Raw genomic sequence first — 13,171 nt, 5'->3', positions numbered from 1 at the left:
AACGTACGACCATCTGTCCGCCAACTGAAGCTCCGCAGAGGATGGGTGATGCAACAGGACAATGACCCAAACCATACAAGTAATTCAACAAAACAATGGCTTCAACAGAACAGAATAAGCCTTCTGGAGTGGCCCAGTCAGAGTCCTGACCTCAACCTGATTGAAATGCTGTGGCATGACCTTAAGAGAGCGATTCACACCAGACATCCCAAGAATATTGCTACACTGAAACAGTTTTGTGAAGAGGAGTGGTCCAAAATTAATCCAGATCGTTGTGCAGGTCTGATCTGCAACTACAGGAAACGTTTGGTTGAGGTTATTGCTGCCAAAGGAGGGTCAACCAGTTATTATGTCCAAAGGTTCACATACTTTTTCCACCCTGCACTGTGAATGTTTCCATCTTATGTTCAATTAAAACATGACAACAGCTAATGTTTGTGTAGTATTATTTTAAGCAGACTGTGTTTTTCTATTGTTGTGACTTACATGATGTTTAGAGCGCATTTTATGGCCAATTCATGCAAAACTCCACGTAATCCCAAAGGGTTCACATACTTTTTCTTGCAACTGTAGATGTAGTACGGCTCATACACCTATGCAACTTTTAAATATTTTTATGAGATGCAATAATGACAGCTGCAGTGTATAAAAATTACTATAATGTACATATAGATTGAAAATAAAAGTAACTGAGAAAAGGATTTTAACCATCTTCTAATGAAGCCATAAAAAGTTGAAGCGAAAAACTTAATGGAATAGATTACTTGTACAAGATTCCTTTCAATATGTCACAATGTAATGAGGATGAAATGAGGAGAGAAAATGATAGGATTGAAAAGGAGACAGGATGTGAACAAGACAATGAGAAGCAATGTATATTTCATAAATAAAATATGTACTGTTCATAAATAAAATATGGCACACTTATTCATTTAAAAGAAACACTCAAACCAAAGGAGAAAAAGCCACTGGAAGTACTCTTCCAGTGTTTGTAAGATGTAATAATCAGGGACAGAATAATTTTAAACAACAAGAATTTCAATTGTTTTGATTCCGTTTTGTTGCTTAAAACAAGATTTCAAAGTTAAATCAGAATAAAGGAGCGATTGTATTTGTAAGTCAACTAAATCACATTCTTGGCCAATAACTATCCTAACAAAGATATTATTATGGAAAGGTTTCAAAATGATAGAGATAATGCTATGATTTTAAGAACTAAAAATCCAGTTGGAAAGGTTCAGTACTATTTGGTGATTATAAACCAAGGAATTGTTTGCAGAACTGTAGGTTCTTTAACTTTGTTGCCATGGAAGCTGCTTCTGAAATTTATCCAAGGTGCTAGAAGCAACTGTGACATGCAGAGATGATATTTTTTATTTAAAAAAAATAAAAATATGAACTTCATAAGATTCATGCTATAATTTAAATTCAGCCATATTTACAGATTCTAGACATTAAATTTTATATACCCCAAAATATTTTTTAAATTGTGCAATTGTTCATAATTTAAGAATAGCAACTATCTTTATAAACTATGTTCTATTATAGTGTTCTATTATGTCTATTTGTCAATATCAAGTCTGTTACGTTTAGTAAGTAAGTTTTAGATATATCCTAAATTTCATTTAAAGCTTAGTCCTATTCAGCAGAATGAAAAGAAAAAAAAACAACAAGAATATTTATGGATAGTTATATTAATTACCAAAATGCTCTATGCTGAACCTTTCTTCAGCTAGGTACCTTATACTTGGGTTGGACATTAGCTCACAAGTCCCATTAGCTGTCAGAATCCATTTATATCCCATTCATAAATGTATGTCTAAAATATTACACCCCTCCCTGAATTCTGCCATTTTCCCGAGGGGAGAAGAGAAGATGGTTATTCAGCCTGCCTGTAGGCTGTCTTCAAAGACCAGGGAAAGCCTTTCGAACTGAGGACAACAAAGGGAGGGAAGGGAGAAGGAGATCTGGTTTGTATCTCCATTTGAATCTGAAAAGGAAGGAGGCAATAGTCATAAAGACACGGGAAGATCCCTCTTTCCCATGAAAGGGTTTGACACCTAAGTTAAATTGATGTGGGTCTGACCAAATGGGTTTGAGGGGAGGGGGTTGAACTGGGAACTCTTTATAAAGTATCAAAGTGTAACACAATGCCAGATCCTGTCTTGTATTTCCACAACCAATCATGTCCTAGTAAAAACTCCTTTTGGACAAGTCCTGGCTCCAAGAGTTATTTTCCTAAGATGTGGATTGGGGTGGGTCCTGACACTCACATATGGATATACAGAGGAAGAAACAGCAGAGTGGCTCTGCAAAAAGTGAGCAAATAATGAAGAGACAGTGAGTAGACCAAAAGAGTGACCCGGGTCATTCTTTAGTATTGGATTTACAAAATAGGTTTCTTAAATCTTGTGAGAAGGGTTAAAAAAGAAATGAAAAGAATCAAGATCTATGACATTATTTGAATGGGCTATAGATGAAGATTGTTAGAAGTAAAAGGAAAGAATATAAAGTTGGTTTATTTGATCAAAGTCAAAATATATTGTTATTTCTGGCAACCCTTAATGGACTTTTGCTGATACCAGGATTGAAATGATGATACTTTATAGATTAGTTTGTTAGATAAGATATGGAATATGGAATGATCATTGGTTGTAAATTAAGACGTGGTAAAAAGTTACTAATTTTTTTTATAGTTGTCTTAAGTTTAGATGCATATTGAAAAAATGCAAATCCTCACTTCCATGTGCACGTATAGCCTGGATGACGGTAGCAGTAATAAACCAAAATGTAGGCATTGCTATCATATTATAGTACCAACTACTAAAATATAGTGTCATTTGCCTTCTGGGATAGATAATTCTTCAGTCCATGAAGCTTACTTGCCGTTAAAAACAGAACATGGCTATATTGTTAACAATTCTACATGGAGAGGGAAATATAAAATTGAAAATATGACAAACAAGACAGTTCAATTAAAGCAGATACTTACTTCTTTTTAATAAATTAAACATACAAATTATGTTAGACTAGACTAGACAGCATTATCTACTGGTTTGTTTATTGATTTGTTTATTCACAATAGCCGTTATCACACAATATAGAGACTCTAGGCACAAACAAGGATTAAAGCCAAAATTAAAACATTAAAAAATTAAATAACAACCAATACCAGCAAAATAAAGGAATGGGGGCAAACTCCAAAAACATTTCAGTTCGAGTTATAGGATGAGAATGAAAGCTCACTTCTCAGACCAAAAGCTTAGTTATCAGATCAACATTTTTCTATTGTTACAGAATTTTTGTATCATACAGGTAACCTTTAACCACCAAGAGTCTTTCAACAGTAAGACAGACAGCATATAAAATTAATAAATAAATAAAAATTAAAACTTATAAAAATTACTTTGGAAACAATTAGTTTGGCTTCAGTACAACAGCATGCCTAGAACAAAACAAGAGCTGCTAATCAGACCCAAAGGCCTAACCAGTCATCTAAATTGGCCAACCTGATTCTAGCACAAGGGTCTCTTCTCACTCTTTATTCTGCAACAAAATAATACTAATTTATATTACTAATATAGCCATCATGCTGAACAGTTACTGAAAGCTTAATTCTCAATTTGCTCCCTTCTAGTTTATAGCATTCATGTTCACAGAGATCATTTATTTCTTGTAGAAGTGAATTATATAACTTTAACTGTGGACTCCTTGAAGCTCTCATCTGCCAGTTTGGTGGAGGCACGGGTTTCCCTTGGTGATTCCTGCATTAGTGTTTTCTGCTTGATTATTTGCCTGGTGTTAATCTATGCTTATTTGAGCACTGGCTGCTGGAGAGGATATATATTCTGGGTTTTTTGTTGTTTTTTTGTTTTTTTGTTTCCTTAACTTTTTTATTGTCTATTGTCTTTGAGGGTGATAGGCAGTTTAAAATTGTGATAAATAAATAAAGTTACTATATATAATAGCAATAGTAATAACACTTAGACAGCACACTTCATAGTGCTTTACAGCACTCTCTAAATGGCTTACAAATGAAATCAGCATATTGCACCTGACAATCTGGGTCCTCTTTTTACCTTGGAAGGATGGAAGGCTGAATCAACCTTGAGCCAGACAGGATCAAACTCCTGGCACTGAGCAGTGTTAGCCAACAATAAGTGCATTCTAACCACTGTGCCACCATGGCTCAAGGTATAAACAAGGGGCAAACCCCATAGGTGAGTAATGAAACATCTGCAAACAAATAATCATGTTCAGAGGGTGCCAAGGATTTTATGTATACTCAGTTTAAAAAAATTAAAGTACCTTTGACAAATCTCGGAAATTACTTGGAAGTGTAAGGTCCAACTCTTCTGATTCATAGTTAGTGATCACCCAAGGAAATACTGGATACTGGTTTAAATCATTGTATGTACGCCCTGGTGAGAAAGAGCAATGATTATTATTATTTTTTTTGCAGGCACAAAGTTAAAGAAAACTTTACTAAACCTTATTGGAATAAATCCAACTTTAGGAAATAAAATATAGACAAGAGTTCTCATTTTCCATCTGTCTTTTAAAAAATCCATATTTTCAAGACTGAAATAATGAATTCTTATGAAAGACAATTTAAACTAAGGAATTAATGTGAAGCTACAAGGTTGTACTGCAGAAGTCATGTGGTGAATGTAACCTTTTCTACGTTTCTTAGTAAACTGACCAATGATACAGGAAGTCATCTTGTTAAAAATAGTTAACTAACGAAAAGTTGCAAATTAAATGAATATAATACTGAAAATAATATTGAATTAACAATAATCAGTGTAGACTTCTTGGTATATCAAGAAATAAATATGACATGCACTATAACTAAAGACACAGGGTATGCCCTGCATCACCCTACTGATATTTTCACCTGGTAAGAACAATATTATTTAATCGGGAATATCTCAGATGTTTTTAAAGGTTTTTCATTGACTTATATACTGATGGGCTGCCATTTTATCATTTATATTTAACACTGAGTTTGGATTCAAGTGATTGATTTCTGTATTTTTATATTATTGCAAACCACCTGGAGTTTTATGAGCTGGGAGGCAGATAAATGTTGAAAAATAAGTGATTAAATAATGTACAGGGATTATAAATGTTAAGAAATACCAGTAACAAGCAAGAGCAAGAGCATTTATTTAAAAAGAGAGAGACTCAAATTCTTCTAATTAATTTTCAGAAAATACTATGCCAAATTTGTTCAAATTGTCTTTAAGGGATTTCCATTATTACCTGCAATGGTATTAAGAAACATAAGATATTCAAAGTTTGAAATCTCTCTGTGTTGCCATCGCTGAGTCATATTTGAAGCTTTAAAGATTTGACGTGGAGTGGCCATAGAAATACGTCTGAAATATAAAAGTTTTAAGACATGTCAGCTTAAGTCCCTAAGCAATCTGGAACAAAAATATACCACTGAGATAATTGGGAGAGTTCTGTTGAGCACACTTAGAATGAAAGAGTATCAACTTGCAGTCACTTGTAACAGGCCTTTTCTAGATTTGTGCCTCTACTCCAAGAGACTCTGAGGAGAAGTTCATAAAGCTTTTACTATCTCAGCTTCTGAGAAGCCAACAAATCTTTGTTTAGACAGGTCCTTTCCTTATGAGCCTTGGATAAATAATATGTTTTTCTCTTTCTTTTCCCCCTCACCTTTTTATTATATATATATATATATATATATATATATATATATATATATATATATATATATATATATATATATATATATATATATATATATATATATATATATATATATATATATATATATATATATATATATATATATATATATATATATATATATATATATATATATATATATATATATATATATATATATATATATATATATATATATATATATATATATATATATCCTTTTTATTCATTCTTTTGTATTGCATAGTTTAGAAATTGTTTTGATGTGCTTTAATATAGCAATTAGTCCAAAATATATTTAACTATCATCATAATATAATATCTATTTATGATACTTATCATACATTTAAAGTGCTTAACTACTGCTCTTCAGTGAGAGTTCCAATAATTAAATGGATGTTAACACTCAACTCTTGGAAGCCTAGGATTTCACTGCCAGATTAACCATTTCTATAGGATTTTCTGACTTATACAAAGCTAGCTTCAGAATAAACATACCATAAACACAGAACTCAGAAAACATGTTTTCTAGAAAAATATTTGAAGATTATATGCATGCATAGTCTCGTTTACACTGATATTTTTCCACTAATGTCACCCGATAGTCTGTTTATATGAACAAAGCGTTCACTGTAATGATTAAATGATTCCAAAATACTGTGTTCAACTAATTTGCCACTTTATATTAATAAATTATAGAATTTTCAAAGTGGAAGGGAATATTTGTGAGTATAATACCCTGCCCTATGCAAGAATCCAATTTGAAGCATAATAAAAGTGTAAATGCCTGGTCCTCTGCTTCTTCTCCTATCAATCCAGAGAGAACAAATGCACATATTATGTTGAAATAATATATATACTTTTGGGTTTTGCTTTCTTCTGGTGATCAGATATACATTAATTATATTATAGATTCTTTATTTAATATTATTATTCATTCTATTAATTATGTACATCATTATAACTTATATTAACAAACACCAATTATCATTTCTTTTTCTAGAATCTAATAGACTTCAAGATTGGTCACAGATTACATAAAACTATTGTTTGTTTAACCGGTTTACTGAATAAACAGTAGCTAACTGGATTCACACCAAGAAGTCAAAGACAAATAAAATAAATCATAGCTTAGTATGCCAAAGTATAAGGCACAGTCTGCTGTTACCAACTAAAATTTTTTTTTTAAGGGACTGCTTTCTTTTCCTAGATTTTGAACCTTATTCCTGACTTTGGCTATTTGCTTTCTACATTTCAACTCTATATTGCAACATTGTCAGCTGAAATTGTTCTCAACAGTTAGTGTTAAAATACCTGGTTTGAGGCAAACCAAAACTAGTTCCAATTCCAACACGAGGTAAACAATTGATTACTTTTTTTACAGTTGCAGCATCCGGAAAGTTGAACTTGACAGCAACTATGTACAAGAAACATTTAGACATTATTCACTGTTATTTACACAGTGGTTCTTGGATAATAAATCATATAACAGAATAGTGAAAACGCAATGCATTTTTTAAGACATTATCCCAACACAATGTTACAGTGTTAACAACACAGTGCTCACTTTCCATAAAATGAATTGTCATGTTATCATTTGGACAAAAGAATTTACCAAGCGCTAAGTTAGCTTTATCATTATGTTATGAAAGCTGGCATATAAAAAAATTATTAAAGAATCCAGGTTTTGTAAACTAAGTTCCAAATTAAATTTGTTGATTTTTCTAAAGTACTTATAACTGAATATACAACATAAAATAATGAGGCATTTTGGAGGTAAATAACAAAAAATCTTATTTAATATGCCTTTATAAGAAGCACTTGAAGTTAACAGCTAAAATTGAGAAGGTTCCAGGAGGCATACAAGCAATTTAAATCTGAGACATGAAAAAGTTACCAAAATGGGCAATCACTAATGTCCACTTTTTAGTTTCTTTTGATACTGTTGATGCTCTAGAAATGCAGAACATGCTACATTTCTATATTTCAGATGCATTTTCTGTGGAGAGATTACTTTTTCTCCTTCCCACATCTTTATTCTCATAATGCATTTATGTTGTCCATCACTTTGCCATTTATTACTTTGAACTTTCTCAGATTATAATGCAGGAAGCCTTGCTATTCTTGCTATATTGTGATGAAGGTTGTAGTAGTAACAACTGTTCCCTGTGACTATGCCTTAACTGAGAATTTCCACAAACCAAAGACGTCTGAGAATTTTGATTGTTGGACCTGTATGATAAATCAATCAGTGCTCCTTCCTATCTTAGCATTTTAGGCATTCATTGGTGGGAAACATCTTGTACATTAATATTTCCATATGTAGATTATCATTAAAGTTCAGGACCCAGCCAGACCCTTCTTGATCTTTTCAGGGGCTTTTGGTATCATTAAACAAGGTATCCTTCTGGACAACTTTGGGGGGCGGGCGGGAAATAAGAGGAGTATTGTGGTGGTTCTCTCCCTTTCTCCAGGTCCAGTTCTTGATAGGAGGGAAAAGATCTAATCCTTTACTTTGAGAGGTCCCTCATGTCTTTACACTGCCTCTGCTTCTATTTACCATCTATGTAAACTTGCTGGATAAGGTCATTCATTAACACAGTATTAAATATCATAGGTATCCTGATAATACATCCCTACCCCTGTCCTAGCTAAGTTAAGGCTCCTGGATCTGGAGATTTTCTGTGGGGTTTTTTTTTTTTAAAAAAAATTCTGGATGGGCTTGCATTCCCTTCATGTGTGAAAGTCATAGAAATTTCAACATTTCTGACTGGTATTTATTAGGAAATTGTAATCTTACATGGTAAGCGAATGAATAGATACTTCAAACTCGTAAAAGATCTCATTTCCAGAATTACCTCTGTTAGCCATAAAGATTTCCAATGCTGTATTCTGCAATAGATAGCGTCGAGAAAATACTGATCGAATCTCTGAAAACAGCCATTTCCCATGCAGTCCATCCGTATATGCAAGTATCTGATAAAAACAAATATAAGATACATTTTTAAAATAAGCAATTGCTTCACTGATTTATGAAAAGGTGTACAGTAAATATATACCCTGCCTGTTTATCTTTAGTTATTTTATACTCAAAATTAAGAAGAGAAGCATGATCAATTCAAATGAATCAGTACCATTACTCAAGAATGTGGAACAGTTTCTTTCTTTGCAATAATTTTTATTAAAATTTACAGTTTAAAAGATATAAAATTAATACAAACTAAGAAAAATATAAAAAATGCAGAGCAAAAACCCCCGATAACCAATATAATAAATAAAAAGATAAAATATAATTTCTCCCTTCATCAAGCATGAACAAACAATTTCAATAACATATCACCTTCTCTGATATTACAATAAAGGATTTCTTCTTCATATATCATCTTCTTCCTAAATTTCTACTCTTATCTATAAACTAATTCTTCAAGTTTGATCCTACAATCCTAATCAGCAAAAGTCCATAAAAAGTTATTAGTAACAACATACAGTATATATTTTAACCTTGATCAAATAAGCCAACTGGTTTCAGATAAGCCAAATTTCACAAGTATTAGTACAAAGATTTTTTTTAACTTTTCACCTTCTTTGATATTACAACAAAGGTTATCTTCTTCCCATATCTCTTATCTCTAAAAAAATTCTGAAAATCTCATCATTCAGTCCTAATCAGCAAAAGTCATAAAGAGTTACCAGAAACAACATATATATTTTAACTTTAATCAAATAAACCATATTCTTTTCCTGTTTTTAATGATCTTGATCTTTAATTCCTTTAAATAGTATCCCAGAACTTGATTTCTTTTCATTTTCTCTCCTTCAAAACCAGAAAAGTGATTTGGATAACTTTCTTATTTTGAACTTACAAAAGAGATGTATTAATCTGTTTTTTAAATCCAAAAGAAAAAAGTTATCCAAATGACTGTTCTGGTTTGTTATTTGTATAGTTCTTTTAATTAATTAAGACATTAGCCAGTTTTATATAATATAAAAAAGAATTAAAGATTATAATTAAAAGAGAAGAGACCTAATAATCTTTTCCCTATCATTTTTGTAAGCTTTAATTTTTAAATCCACATTCAAATCAATCTTAGTACTAATCTTATCCAGTAAAATCTGTTCCTCTTTTACAACCACTTTTAAATGCAGTTTTATGATTGGACAGTTTTAAAAGTAGCTTTTAAATGGAGGTTTCCTTGAATTCTTCCAAAGTTACAGTATCTTGCTCCATTCTCTATTAATGGGTCTCTTCTCTTTTAGTTATAATCGTTAGTTCTTTTTAATTCCCTTTAGTGTCTAACTTTCAAAGTCCCATCTTATGTTTTTTTTCCTAATAAACAGTTTGTCTAGTGGTTAAGGCACCAGGCTAGAAAGTGGGAGACTGTGAGTTCTAATCCCATTTTAGGCATGAAAGCTGCCTGGGCAACTTTGGCCAGTCACTATCTCTCAGCCCAATTCATCTCACAGGGTTGGTGTTCTGGGGAAAATATGAAGAGAGAAGATTATTAGTTATGTTCACCACTTTCAGTTGTTTATAAAAATAATAAAGACAGGATAAAAAATAAAATTTTCCTATGGGAAGATTTCTTATACTTAATTTCAAATTTCAAATCTTATTTCAAATCCATCCAGCCCCTTGTTTAAAGCTTTCTAAACCCAATGTTCTAGTCACCCTTTTTCTATTTATTCCTGAATTTTAAAAAATTGTAAGTTCTTAAATTTGCATAAATATTCTTTCACCAAGCATTGCAGGAGAGTTACCTGGTGTAATGAAGATTCCTAATATCCAAGAAGCTGTTAATAAGCTATTTACAGAAGTGATTAAGAGAGGAAATATATGAACCAAGTGTCTTTTTGAAAATGTGGTTTGAGCAAAGTTGGAAATCCTTCAGCTCCCAAAGTTCTTATGGTCTTCTTGTCTGGAGCCCTTATGTGCAATCCCTGCCTTTTCCAGAGAGAAATTCCAAAAAGGTCCATTCATCAGCTCCTCATTCTACATGGTTGGTTCCACTGTCTATGGAACACACTTCAGTCTACATTGCTACTCTGGTAGTCTAGTGAGGGAAGGTTTCTTTTCATCAACCATAAAGTTTCACAATGATAAAAACTTAAACCACACAGTTTAAGAACCAAACAAAACTGAAAATCATTTATATATAATTAATTTATGTTCACATAAAAAAATAGGTAACCGCTAAGATGAGGAAACATGAACTAAATAGCAAAACAAGGGAAGAAACCATTACTGTTCTGTAAATACTATTATTGCTAACAACTATTATACTATTTTAATCTGGAACTCAAGGCGACACATACAGAGTATTTCAATACTGTACCTCTAAGGTTATTTAGCATGAGATAAGAATAATCCTGTAAATATAAACACAACTGGGATTCTCTGGACCTAGCTCAATACTCTAATCTGTATCCCATCTGGGTTTTGATTTACTCTTTTCCATTACATACTCCTGGGGGGGGGAAATTACTTCAACCTGCTGAATCTTACCAGGAGAAAATTTGTCCCACCCATCCCTCCATCCAGAGTTTATTTCTTCCTGAAAAATACTTTCTTCTTCCATATATTTTATTACAATTTGTTTTTCAAAGTTGCCTCACTTCTAGTATTCAGTACAAAAGTAAACATTATGGAAGATAAATAGCTTCTCCTACTCTTCCATAGTTACCTCTAAAAATATAAAACAATTACATTAACCCTACTTTACAGTTCCACAATGCAGTATACTGTCACCAACTGACCAGAATAAAGGTATTCTAGCATATTGTATCATTAAATATTACAAGGCAAAAGGAAATATTTGACATCTATAATTCTGTATCCAAGACCAAGCTCTGCAATCCAAGTCTGTACAAATATAACTTTCATTCCTTTAGTTAATATTCTGGATTATTCAATTAGTAGCTAATCATTAAAAATGTAACAACAGTTCTTACCTAATATTAAATGATAAATCATGGTTATAATTACAATTTTTCTTTGAATAGAACCTTAAATATAACTTCAGATAGTCAAAAAAGCTTCTATAAGCAATTTCTGAAGCATTAACTAGAAAAAGTTAGCAGTCTGGTGGCAGCTAAAACAGGCCTTCATTCCTTGCTGGAATGGTATCTGCCTTGTCTGTAGATTCACTTCAAAGTCTCTGGAGTTCAATTAAAACTGGATTAAGTGAAGCAAACCTTCTTTGGGACTTTCTTCCTTGGAAACTCCACACATACTGACAGCACCCTAGACAGAGGTCTAGCCCTCCAGTGAACCAGTTGCCATGGAAACTACATCATTACCACCACTATTGTGTTATCACACTAGGCATATTAGTTTCTAAGATATACACACATACTCCCTTTCAGCTAATCTTTTATCTTGGAGTATGTCTTGGAAAATTTTATCTCCTTTCTTGTTTAAATTGTATTTTTCTAATCTGAAAGCTTATTTTTAGCATACTATACCAAATTCAGGAACCCTGCATATTTCGTTCATATGGAACCCTTTATTAAATGTTGTGTTGTATATTATTTTACATTTAATTCCCATTAGTCATTGAAAAGGAGTAGTTTTTTCTTGTACTGGACAGATATATCAATGTTTGAGGGCACAACTTCACTTCTAGCTATAGCCATCAACTTCTAGGAAGAAATTAATAACTAATGCAAGATTTTAACAGATGAACATTTTAAATGAAAAATTCCAGAAAATATATTAAGTTAGTGCTAATATAAAGGTATGTGATTTTAACTGAAAAATATATTACCCATTTTTTAATATTATAAAAATACATGGACAGTAGTATATAAAAGTTTGTGAACCTTTTTGAATTTTTAATATTTCTGCATAAACATGGTCTAAAATGTGGTATGTTTTCCACACAACTTCTAAAACTGATAGAGACCCACTGAAACAAATAAGAAACACATTATATTGTTCCTTTATTTATTGATAAAAATAGCTATTGGCTTTTGGTAACTGGGGTGCTCCCATTGGGCAAGAATAACTGCAACTAAACATTTCCAATAATTGCTCATCAATCCTCCACATTGGCTTGGAGGAATTTTACCCCATTCTCCCTTACAGAACGGTTTCAAATCAAATACATTGATGAATTACTTGCTTCAGGTCCTTCCATGACACTTCTATAAGAATAAGGGCAAGGCTTAACTGGGCCATTCCAAAACAACAGCTTTCTTCTGTTCTAACCATTGTTTAGTCATATGACTTGTGTGTTTTGAATTGTTTGTGTGTTTTGCGTTGATTTCTATGTTTTGGGTTGACATGCGCATATTGAATAATTTCCTCAAATAAATGAACAAGTATAACGTTTTTGACTTGTTTGTTTAATTGGGTTTTCTTTATCTAGTTTTAGGAATTGGATGGAGAACAGATCAAATTTTAGGTAACACCAGACAGCATGTGACACACTAGAGCAGAGGTCCCCAACCTTTTGGGCACCAGGGACCAGTTCCA

General features: G+C 32.2%; 1 protein-coding gene across 4 annotated transcripts in view; it reads right to left on the bottom strand.

The window, feature by feature from the left end:
* The window catches only part of LRBA (LPS responsive beige-like anchor protein), a 370,944-nt gene that overhangs the window by 101,281 nt on the left and 256,492 nt on the right, over nucleotides 1-13,171 (bottom strand). For all 4 annotated transcript variants that reach the window (XM_081332066.1, XM_081332069.1, XM_081332068.1 and 1 more), the window contains 4 exons: nucleotides 8,556-8,673; nucleotides 7,012-7,114; nucleotides 5,266-5,381; nucleotides 4,309-4,421 (listed from right to left, as the gene is read on the bottom strand). In XM_081332066.1, the coding sequence (XP_081188192.1) occupies nucleotides 4,309-4,421; nucleotides 5,266-5,381; nucleotides 7,012-7,114; nucleotides 8,556-8,673 (450 nt within the window). The remainder of the gene's footprint in view (nucleotides 1-4,308; nucleotides 4,422-5,265; nucleotides 5,382-7,011; nucleotides 7,115-8,555; nucleotides 8,674-13,171) is intronic.

Source organism: Vipera berus (genome assembly GCF_964194415.1).
Source record: "Vipera berus genome assembly, chromosome: 7".
In the NCBI taxonomy this organism is placed as follows: domain Eukaryota; kingdom Metazoa; phylum Chordata; class Lepidosauria; order Squamata; family Viperidae; genus Vipera; species Vipera berus.
Note: the sequence above shows the minus strand (reverse complement) of the source record. Positions and strands in the feature narration are given on the sequence as shown.